This window comes from Rhinichthys klamathensis, unplaced genomic scaffold, assembly GCF_029890125.1.
Source record: "Rhinichthys klamathensis goyatoka isolate OS25496 unplaced genomic scaffold, OSU_Roscu_1.1 h1tg000727l_1, whole genome shotgun sequence".
In the NCBI taxonomy this organism is placed as follows: Eukaryota; Metazoa; Chordata; class Actinopteri; order Cypriniformes; family Leuciscidae; genus Rhinichthys; species Rhinichthys klamathensis.
Genome location: NW_026607141.1, coordinates 167,735 through 179,945, shown reverse-complemented (window position 1 = coordinate 179,945; position 12,211 = coordinate 167,735). Strand labels below are relative to the sequence as shown.

The following is a 12,211-nucleotide window of genomic DNA, read 5'->3' as shown; positions in this document are numbered from 1 at the left end:
TTGGCTCTTTTAGTGAACGCAGTCTGGGCTGCTGAACGCTTCTGCCGTAACCTCTCTATTTTCTCCTTTTCTGCCATCTTGTTAATTTGCTTTTTTTTCTTAGGTTTGCAGACTAGCAAGTGAATAGCCAGTATAGATGGGCTTTTTTTTTTTACTTAACTAGATAAGGTAACCAGTCACTGATTTATTTTCTGGTCTTCAGGCTTTGTCTTGGCTTCAGAACAGGGCCACAATGTTTGAATGGCAGGCCTATGGTGGTTTATGACTGTTCGGATCTTTTTAGATTTTCAGCCATCCGAATAGGCTAGTAACAGGCAGCACACATGGCACGACTCGTGTTTGTCATTAGTCTTGTATTTTTGTTTATTTATACAATTGACCACAGGTCATAAACCTGAAATAAGAAATAAACCAGTGTTACAAATATATCCATTGAATATATAATGCAAGATAAACAAACATGAAATAGTTACAATAAAATAACTAGATTTATTTCTTTTGTAAATAAGAATACACTATCATATAATCCCCTATACAGTTTTACACAGCTGTATCAGAACATCGCAGAAACTACATTTCCCATAATGCATAGCATCGCTCCTGCGCAGAGTATAGCTATCACATGAGTAACCAGGCAAAGTGCATCAATCATTACAATGTTTTACCAAAATGAATGCAACTCCGTCGCCTACCACAACCATCTGCTACATTAGTTTACCTGGTAATTTGTTTATTATCCAGAGTTCGAACATATCGCAAACCGAGAGAACTGAACAGTACACGCACTAACTTAACTACAATTAAGTCTCTCAGCACGGACTAAGCGCGGCAAATGTCAACAATTACACACGCACGAAACTTTAAACATTCCTCAATTAAAGTACAGCAGACCGTACCTCCTGATAAACATTTCAAAAGGTTCTAAATTCGCTACATACCAACGGGCTGTGTGCTCCTGATGATGGGTTGTGTGCTCAGGGCATTCCGTTTGTGAATCAACAATAGACGCTACTCTACGTTTTTCTGAAGCTTACGGCACAACTCCGCATGCTCAAACCATCACGCAACAAATACTCATTATGAAATAAATATAATTCGCTTAAAATAAACCCTACTGTTCTCAATATTTTAAGCTATAACCATGCATTTTACCAATATATTTTTTTTCTAGTGACCCAAAAAACCGAACAATGAGCATTGTAATTTTTGAAGCATAAAGTGGTTCATTCATAAATCCGTGAATAGTGAATCAGCTACGACACCAAAGGCGGCTATCTCATGAATCACACTTGCTAATACATTTAAATTCTCTTACTATTATATAAAAGTAAATATGATGAACAAGACCCACTTTGATTTTCCCCACTGATGATTGAAGAAGCCTGGTATATGTCACCAGAGAGACAGTTTGAGTGAACATTAAGAGGTCAAAGAAAATTAAAAAAGTGAAACAACTTAACTTTTTGAGTTATCTTTTTGCTTTGATTTAAGTTGTATGTACTTAGAATATTACCGTAAGTATATCAACTTAAAAAGTTTTGTTGACATAATTAAATAGACCCAACTTCTTATTTAATGTAAACTGGATTTGAAAATTTTAGTTGAAATATTATACAACTTACTTTTTCAAGTTGTCTGTACTAAACACATATAAACGACTTTGTCAACTGTTTCCCTTATAAATTAACAAATTTAAAGGTCGTCAAATATCCAAGAGTTTCAATAGCCAGTGTTTAACATTTAAATAAACAGGGGGAAAAACAGGTCTCTTTTTGTCAAAGAAAATAACTTTTCAATTGCTCAGTGTTTAAAGGTGACAATGTACTTAAAACAATGAAAAAGGATCCAAATGGAAGTTACATTATACTTCACAGAGACTTCTAAGAACGACGACTTCTCCAATAGGAGGGCTACATCACTGCAGTCGCACGTAACCGCCACTCTTTGTCAGGGTGGGAAAAGAGGAGGAATCAGTTGCAGGAATAACTGATTTATTGAATATCAAAAGGCAAAAACAGGAACACAGGGAGGAATAATATATTTAATATATTTGAATATATTCAGCATCATATTCAAAACAGTAAAAAACATTCTCTCTACTAATCTCTAAAAATCAGGTTAAAAAGTAGCCTACATACACAGAAATTAGAAATATTTAAATACATAAAAAATACTCTATAACAATTAGATGAATACAAGCACTACAGATTGTTTTTTTCACCAGTAGGGGGTCCCATAAACGTTCAAGTGGTGTAACTTCACCAAACATTGCATAAAAAACAGTCCAAAATCTTCTCCAGCTGGTTTGCTGTCAGTTGTCGACTTTGTTGAGTTTAACAATTTTGATGTTCTCCTGTAGAACTTTCCTCAAATTCCCTCTTTTTTAAATAGACAAGATATTATAGTAAGATATTTATTTTAACAATCAAGCTTTCTACATTTCTCACACATATAGAAATTAAATATAAAACAGCAGTTTAACATTTACAAAATCTATAACAGTTAAAAAAAATAGGCTCCATCTAAAAAAAACACTGTAACCCGAAACAATATAATCTGAAAAGGAACTGTTAAAGACTGTACAAAAAAACATGTGGTTTCCTAATGCTTCAACAAAGGTTCCTTTAATAAAATACCTTTTCAACAGGTCAAAACAAGTCGGTGAGAATCGTGACAAAATTATGGAAATTCAGCATCACTCATTGTTATTCAAATGCGACTGCATTTTAGACCCTCAAAGGAAAGAATTTAAAATGGAAAACATTGACACTTCTTAAAATAAAATCACAGATCCTGCTAGCGTAAATGTAAAATTGAAGACATTCATGTTTCTGTGAGCGTTGTGCTGTTAATGAAAACGAAAATACAAAAGCAAAATTGCAAAAATAAACTAAACTACAACTTAAAAATGACGACATTTTATTTTAGATTTTAGTTTTTTTAGTATATCAAATTGTATCAAAAGATATGCCATATATTATACAGTTCAATATAATACTAGAATAATAAACACTGAAAGCTAAAACAAAAACAAAATTGTGTAGAAACAATTTTCACGCGTAAATCGCTTGTAAAACTTTCACAATTAATTACGAAGAAATGACAAATTGAGTTAAACTTGAAATTTTGAAAAGTAGAAAGTTTTGAATGGTATTTTCTTTTAAAACTTACTTCAATAATCTTTGATTTATTAAAATCTTTACTTTTACAGTGTGTCGCAGAGCGAAACCTAAACTGAAAGGATTGATTGAAAATAAAACAGAAATAACTCTTGACTATAACACATCCACTAGTCTTATATAATCTGCAACGTATCCGGGTCATTCTTATTGCCGAGCGAAAGTGCGTCAAACCTCCACAATCCAACAGTGACTGATGTGACAGACGCTTGTGGTTTAGGCTCAATCCCAATTCACCCCTTGGCCCTACCCCTCCGTTTTCCGCGTTCACGTCTAGGCGTAGGGTGTCCCGATTCTTGTTGAGATAGAGGGAGATGACACGTTGAAGTGGTATGCAAAAAGGAATAACATTTATTAAAGTAAAAGTAATAAAGTAAGAGACTAGACCAAAACGGGAACAAGACAACAACAAAATGGCACGAGGGGAGAGCGCGCCCCGTCACGACCGAAGGGAGCTGCTTTTGTTTGCCGGCATCAGCTCTAGCACAGGTGTAAACCATCAGTCATCATGACGTCACTCACTCCAACTCCAACCTACCAAACAAATAACAAAGACAACCGAACCCACACAATATGACCCACACTAGGGTCGTAACAGTAGGGCGAAGGGGTAGGGCTACATAGCCCTCGAAACGGAGATTTTTCAGAGGCACACTCCAAACGGAGGGCTACGAGAAAGTCCGCTGAATGCATCGCGAATTATCGCGAGATGGGTTCGCAAACGGTTAAACATTTAAATGTAGCCCCAGATGACACCGCCATGGACTTTATTTACTTTTATAATAATAATATAGTCATTTAAATTAAGAAATTGTGTAATAAATTACCTTTCCGAAACAGATAAGACATACATTTCGAGGAAGGAACATTAAAATCATCATGTTTCCTTAAAGTTAAGAGCAGCGGGGCTTATTGTCAGTTGTCGTTGTAATGGAGAAATATGTCGCCGACGACTGATGACGTATCGGGTTCATGAAGGGTTGTTCCATTTCGTAGGGGAATATTTCAACCCCTTGGCCCTTGTAACTCTGTTTTAAGGACCAAGGGGTACACTCGAAAACAAGGGGTAGGGGCAAGGGGTGAATTGGGATTGAGCCTTAGTATCTTATCTTAGTATCGGTCTTCGGTGGCTGCATGTAGGCGGGGTTATAGGCCGGCTGATCGGATTTCTCTGGGGGCTGATAAGCGATATCGGGCTGGGCAGGGGGCATCATGGGGTACGCTGCCTGACTTCCGTCATATGGAGCCTGAACACTCGGATATCCAGGGTTTGCTGGAAATGCAAAAAGACAAATTATTTTCAAGGAAAATATCAGTACATGGTCTCAATCTGTCCAGTACTAGGTAGGGGTTGCACGACTACTGATTTCTCCTAGTTAGTTGCAAAACAATAGTTACTTGAGTACCTGTGGTTTATGTTACAGTTTTTAAAAAGGCAAAAAATAACAGTACGTGCCAACAAGTGTTTATTAATTGACATCCCAACAATTATGTCTTACTTGTATTGTAAAAAGAGGGCACACTTCATTTGCACTTACGGCCTTGTGGACTTCACAAGTGTTCAACACTAGACCGCCACAAGTGTTAATTTTTACAGTTAGCCTAGGGGTATTATACATCATTCGCATCCTCATTTACAGTGCATCCGGAAAGTATTCACAGTGCTTCACTTTTTCCACATTTTGTTATGTTACAGCCTTATTCCAAAATTGATTAAATTCATTGTTTTCCTCAATATTCTACAAACAGTACCCCATAATGACAACGTGAAAGAAGTTTGTTTGAAATCTTAGGAAAAAATCACATGTACATAAGTATCAGCCTTTGCGCAATACTTTGTTGAAGCACCTTTGGCACCAATTACAGCCTCAAGTCTTTTTGAGTATGATGGTACAAGCTTGGCACACCTATTTTGGGCAGTTTCTCCAATTCTTCTTTGCAGAACCTCTCAAGCCATTTTCAGATCTCTCCAGAGATGTTCAATCGTGTTCAAGTCTGAGCTCTGGCTGGGTCACTCAACGACATTCACAGAGTTGTCCCGTAGCCACTCCTTTGTTATCTTGGCTGCACGCTTAGGGTCGTTGTCCTGTTGGAATATGAACCGTCGCCCCAGTCTGAGGTCCAGAGCGCTCTGGAGCAGGTTTTCATCAAGGATGTCTCTGTACATTGCTGCATTCATCCTTCCCTCGTTCCTGACTAGTCTCCCAGTTCCTGCCGCTGAAAAACATCCCCACAGCATGATGCTGCCACCACCATGCTTCACTGTAAGGGATGGTATTGGCCAGGTGATGAGCGGTGCCTGGTTTCCTCCAGACATGACGCTTGCCATTCAGGTCAAAGAGTTCAATCTTTGTTTCTCATGGTCTGAGAGTCCTTCAGGTGCCTTTTGGCAAACTCCCTGCGGGCTGTCATGTGCATTTTACTGAGGAGTGGCTTCCGTCTGGCCACTCGACCATACAGCCCTGATTGGTGGAGTGATGTAGAGATGGTTGTTTGTCTGGAAGGTTCTCTCTCCACAGAGAAACGCTGGAGCTCTGTCAGAGTGACCATCGTGTTCTTGGTCGCCTCCCTGACTAAGGCCCTTCTCCCCCGATCGCTCAGTTTGGCTGGACGGCCAGCTCTAGGAAGAGTCCCGGTGGTTCCGAACTTCTTCCATTTACGGATGATGGAGGCCACTGTGCTCACTGGGACCTTCAATGCTTCAGAAATGTTTCTGTACCCTTCCCCAGATCTGTGCCTTCATACAATCCTGTCTCGGAAGTCTACAGACAATTCCTTGGACTTCATGGCTTGGTTTGTGCTCTGACCTGCACTGTTAACTGTGGGACCTTATATAGACAGATCTGTGCATTTCCAAATCATGTCCAATCTACTGAATTTACCACAGGTGGACTCCAATCAAGTTAGTAGAAACATCTCAAGGATGCACTTGAGCTCAATTTTGAGTGTCATGGTAAAGGCTGTGAATACTTATGTACATGTCATTTTTTATTTTTAATACATTTTCAAAGATTTCAAACAAACTTCTTTCATGTTGTCATTATATGTATTCGCACTGCATTCGCCATGTTGTCATTATGCAGTCGTGGCCTAATGGTTAGAGAGTCAGACATGTAACCTGAAGTTGCGGGTTTGAGTCTCAATACCAGCAGGAAATGACTGAGGTGCACTTGAGCAAGGAACCTAAACCCCAATCGCTCCCAGGGCGCAACAGCAAAATGGCTGCCCACTGCTTGTGTGTGTGTCCACGGTTTGCAGTGTGTGTGTGTGTCTGTTCACTACTCGTGTGTGTGTGTGTGTGTGTGTGCACTAACTTGGCCATTACATTTCACTTTCACTTCATTGTCATGTGATCTACCAGTGTCAGTTGCGTCGCTTCACTGCCATTCACAAATCCTCTCCTGTGGCCTCATGGGATAGTTAAGTGTCCATCATTATGCACACTTCAGAATCTCAACGGACGTAGTAGGTCATCCGGATACTATGAGTTCAGAAATACTTATTTTGTCACATACTGTTTTCCCCCTACTATGGAAGTAAGAGATTTTGGACATAGTAACTCTCTTTGGTCGCATTCATGGCTTGCTGGTTTGCTTTTAGTGAATAAAAACAAGTGCATCATTATGGTTACTGTACGCTCGAGTACTCGATGGCTTCCGACAGCCGCGACTACTGGTGGAAGTATTCGACTACCCAACAAACCAGTGAATGCAATCTCTAGTACAGGGGTGCAAAACTCAGCTCTATGCCGAGTGCACGCCACGTGCGAAGTCGTAGCTCTCAGAAAATGACCAGTTTACACGTTGTAATTACAAGTTTTACAAGTACATGAAGGCTTTTTACAGTTCAGAATCGTTACGGTAATTACGACATGGCGTGAACGCACCTTTAGCTTCAACACGCACCTGATTCAGCTAATCATGTCCTTCAGGCTTATTTGAAAACTACAGGTATGTGTGTGTTGGAGCAGGATTGGAACTAAACTGGAACTAAATAAGTTTTTCTCCCCTCCTCTACAGTAGGTCTTCTCACCGGCCATGTGGTATGGTGGTGGGGGTCCTGGTGCGTATGGCTGTCCCTGATATGGTCCCGTCTGCAACGGCTGAGCGCCGTATCCCGGTTGAGTCGGCACAGGCTGGTATGCTGGATACTGAGCGGGCTGCATGACAGGCTGTTGCTGCTGAATGCATTGTGTGTTCATGACTGTGGTTATATGCGTTCCTCCTACCACAGCTGTGGGAAAAACAAGACAGAAAAAAATATAATTCTTATTTTACGACCAGCCTAAATAATGTAACATTGTAACGTTCTATTGACACTAAAACACTTACGTCTGGGTTTTCTGCACATTTTATAGATACAGCAGCAGGGGCAGCAGCAGCAGATGACGAACACAACGCATATGACCACAATCCCCATTATTCCTGAAACAATGGTGGCGACACCACTGCTTTTGACATTGAACAGATTATGAAAAAATATGAAGCAACAAGCATTATATACACTATAATTGTTTATATATTATAATTTTATTTTGAATTATTTTGTTTATTTAAATATTATTATTTTCCTATGCACCTGCAGTTAGTTTGGAGACTGGACATTAAAATTCACTTCTACACTCTTAAAAATAAAGGTTCTTTATTGCCATCTATTGTTTCATGACAATACATGCCATACACTCATGGAAACTTCTCATTGCACAAACGGTTCTTTAGATTATTAAAATATTCTTCACACTGAGAAAAATAAAGTTATTTTTAGAGCCGTTCACTGAAAGTTTCTTAGGGGAACCGGAAATGGTTCTTCTATGGCATTGTTTTGAAAATCCTCTTTTGGAACCGTTATTATTAAGATTGTAGGGGCAGATTTTGATTGCAACTTCCAAAATAAAACATTTGCAGCATTAATAATTAAGATGCTTGCATATTGTAGGTAGTAAATAAAAAGTATCTGTCCATTCACTCTCATGTTGCTTGAAATGCGTATGACTCTTATCTTGTGGAACACAAAATGAGTTATTGTCAAAATATAAAAGCTGCTCTTTTCCGTATAATGAAAACACATGTTGTTCCAGGGCTGCATTTCCCAAAAAGCATCGTAGGCCTGAGTAGATCGTAGAACCATGGGCTCTAAGATCAACTTAGCTCACAATGCTATTGAGAAACGCAACCCTGGATAGTTGCATTGTGCTTGGATTACAATATCAAATCAGGATTCAAACCCAGGGGCCTAATTGCAAACTTAGCCACTAGACTGGCACAAATATATTTGTTTAGTATATATTTACTAAAAACATTTGTTTATTTAACAAAAACACTTTTTCTTTGGTCCCGCATTTTCTTGCCTTGGACACCCTCTTAATCCCCTCAACAACAAAACAAGGTGGATTTTGCATCATGTTCCTTCTCTCTTGCCTCATTCGTCTTTGAATTGACTTTATAGAAGTGAACGCTACAGCTTTCACAGCCAAAAACTTGAACTATTCATTCTTTGTTCTTTAAATATCAAGCAAAGCATTTTCCCACCTTGCACTACACAGTGGATGTTTAAATTGTATCGTGTCCATTGTCGTCAGTTTGGTTTGAAATGTGCTGGGGAGGGACAGAGACGCATTCGGAAGTGGATTTTTAGAAGTGCTGGGTACAATGACGCATTCAATTTTTTCTCTCTTTTGCACAGGTCATGTTTTGAAAGACGATGTCCTGTAGCTTACTAATGTAAATAAATAAAAAATTATACAAAAATGTGATGATGTCCGACTCGTTTTATGAAGAAGAAATGACCCACTATTCTACTTCATAAGTAGGCCACCATGTTGACAATATGACATGACATGGTTTAATGTACCTAAACAATGATTACCAAATTTCTCTCTCATATTGCCCCTCATAACCACTGAAAACGGTAAAAAAAAATCTACCCCAAAGTCCAATTATTATGGACGTTATCTGACATTAAGCGTTTCTGCTTCACATTTTCAGCAGGGCAGCAGCCAGCGGAGCGGCTGTGGTTTGACTCCCCGCGGTTCTCATGGGCTTTATATATAGCCTCATGGGCATCAGTTTGGTTTGAATTGTGTGTGCGTGTGTGCATAAATAACATAGTTTGGGAAATGAAACTAGACAGTCTAGGTTTGAAAACTTGTGATTATGAAGTAACGAAGAACCAATCAAATTTGTAGGGTAATTATGTAATGCATCATGTCATTTTAGCCCATTCTCCTTTTCTATAAAAACTGTTGTATTTGTGTTTACTGGTGGGATTCTCAATGGGATTTGTCTGAGATCCTCCGGCCATGCTTATTGCTTCTTTTTGGGAGATTCTCTGAGAACTGCTCGAGAACTCCAGGCCGTAATAAAGAGCATTTAAACGACAATTACTCAAGTCTGTCTGTCATTTACGCTGCGCAAGCTGTGGGTTGACTCCCCACGGTTCTCATGGGCTTTATATATAAGTCCTAACGTGAAAAAGCTTTACGTGGTTTAATGTAGGCTACCTAAACAACGATCACCAAATTTCTCTCCTCATAACCACTGAAAACTGTCAAAACAATAGGAAAAAATTCCTATTGTAGGAAAAAGCTTAACGGTTTAATGTACCTAAACGACGATCAGTGATCACCAAATTTCTGGTTAGATTTTTTGACAGTTTTAAGTGGTTATGATGAGCAATATGAGAGAGAAATTTGGTGATCGTTGTTTAGGTACATTAAAACACGTAAAGCTTTTTCACGTTAAGCGTTTTAGAATGTCCCAAGGAAAACAGGCCTGGCCTACCATAGGCTACGTGTTGAAGTTCAGTGGGAAAATGTGTGGCTATGTCTTTTTTTGCTAATATTTTGATTTAATTCCCAGTACAATTGACCATATCTACAGACAACACAAATTCTGATTGAAGATTCAAGATTGAAAAAGCAAAAATATGTGTCGCACAGATGAACGCTATATGATGACTGACATTATCCAATCATGTGCGATTCCCACACGAGGGATTCCAATCAAAGTAACAAGTTCCATTTGGCGTGCCAACCGCCCCTCCCCCAACCTAGAACGTATCCCAATGTTACAGTTGTTGCAGTGTTATGAACAGAGAAGCGTGTATAGCCAGCACAGCAGTAGAACGGCTAAATTGAGCTCAAGGTTTTCACACAAAAAAGTGGTGGGTACAAAATGACTCATGACGAAATCTGGTGGGGACGCGTACCCACCGTCCCCACCGAAATCGACGCCTAGCCTAAGTCCTAACGTGAAAAATCTTTACGTGGTTTAATTGACCTAAAAAACGATCACCAAACGAATACAGTTGTTGCAGTGTTATGAACAGAGAAGCGTGTAGCCAGCGCAGCAGCAGAACGGCTAAATTGAGCTTGAGGTTTAAAAAAAGAAAAGAAAAAAGTGGTGGGTACAAAATGACGAAATCTGGTGGGGACGTGATTTCCCACCGAAATCAACGCATATGATCGTGTCAATCTGGGGGATGCATCTTGCAAACTGCAGTTTAGTAAAAACTACCACAATCTCTGTATGAAACGATGGGCGGAACGACACACAAGCAAGACAAAACCTTCAAGTAACACACATCGCAAAAACATTAGGTAACGCTTTAGATTACAGCCCGGAAAGTACTGCGTAATTAAGATGAATTTACAGCGTAACCTTCTGTAATTATAATGTACCTATTATGTAAATTTTGGGGAATAAAGGGGTAACAACCAGGAGAATTAAAAAAATATTTATACTGTAGGCCTAAGTATTATAGAACTATGGGGTACTAATTGTACTATTATGATACAACAATCTTACATTTGGGAGCAATTTAGTGAGAACACTGCGTACCTTTTTGTAATAATTGTGGGTCCCACTTTATATTAAGTGGCTTTAAGTACAATGTATTTACATCGAAAAATAAGTACAATGTATTGTGTTCATGTTGTATATTGTTGGTATTGAGGTGGGATACAGGTAAGGTTAGGGACAGGTGTGGTGGTATGGTTAGGTTTAAGGGTGGGTTAAGGTGTAAGGGAAAGGTCAACAGTGTAATTATACATGTAATTACATAAATGAAATGCAGATTTTCTAAATATAAGTACAATGTAAAAACTGGTATGTACCGTACACAATAAGTCCATTGTATCAAATTATTAATTTCAATGTAAGTACATTGTACTTAAAGCCACTTAATATAAAGTGGGACCTAATTGGGTACATACTGTATAGGCTTTTTTATAAATTACAGGGTACATATATCTTCGCATTTATACCGTTTTTTCATAGCAAAAGTGCAGATGTTTAAGTTTGGGCTTACATGTTTCAAGGCAAGTAAAGCTAAAACGATTGCAATTTAAATATATCTTGTTCCATGTGGTTACAGGGTGGTACTTGTATAATAAATAAAGGTTTCCGAGTCAGTGATAGAAGATTGTGTGTATGCATTTACTTACCCTATGACTACATGGAACAAGAGGGCTACATGCCAACGGCTGTTGTGATGTACTTCCGCTGAAATGTCAGCCACCACGAATACTTCCGGTTAGCCTAAGCGTCGACTTTTGGTAGCTGCTTTAGTTGATATAAAGCAGGGGCGTAGCCATAAAAATACATTTTTAGTTTATTTTTATTATTCAAATGTATTTATGAAAATATATTAATATATACCTGATTTATTGTTGACTGCTGTGTGTGTTTAATTTATTTTCCGAATAAAATTTAACTGGTGAAGCAAGTTGTAGAAAGCCTCCCTCCAGAACGTTATTCGCCTTTGGCTAAGCCCCGCCCCCCTTAGTTACTGTTGCTACGTCCGACAAACAAACTTCATCTGGGCTCTGGTATCAACATGGCTTATGCTGTGACAGCTCTTCCTGCTGAAATTTTATCAAACTTTTATAAAGCAGCAAATAAAGTGTCCGATAGAAGTAGGCAAAAGGGGCTACAATATACGTTCGAAGGCTATATTCACGACATACAGGTGAAACGCAAGGAACAACAAGGCATCCAAATAGAGGCAAAAGCATACCGGTCACAGTCAAAAAA

General features: G+C 38.8%; 1 protein-coding gene across 1 annotated transcript; it reads right to left on the bottom strand.

The window, feature by feature from the left end:
* Positions 1 to 4,276: 4,276 nt before the first annotated feature.
* On the bottom strand, positions 4,277 to 7,618 carry LOC130077319 (protein shisa-5-like). Its single transcript, XM_056242522.1, has 3 exons — positions 7,473 to 7,618; positions 7,212 to 7,422; positions 4,277 to 4,452 (listed from the first exon to the last, which is right to left on the bottom strand). Exons 1-3 carry the CDS (start codon positions 7,596 to 7,598, stop codon positions 4,277 to 4,279), a joined length of 513 nt encoding a protein of 170 aa, XP_056098497.1. The 5' UTR covers positions 7,599 to 7,618.
* Positions 7,619 to 12,211: the final 4,593 nt, after the last annotated feature.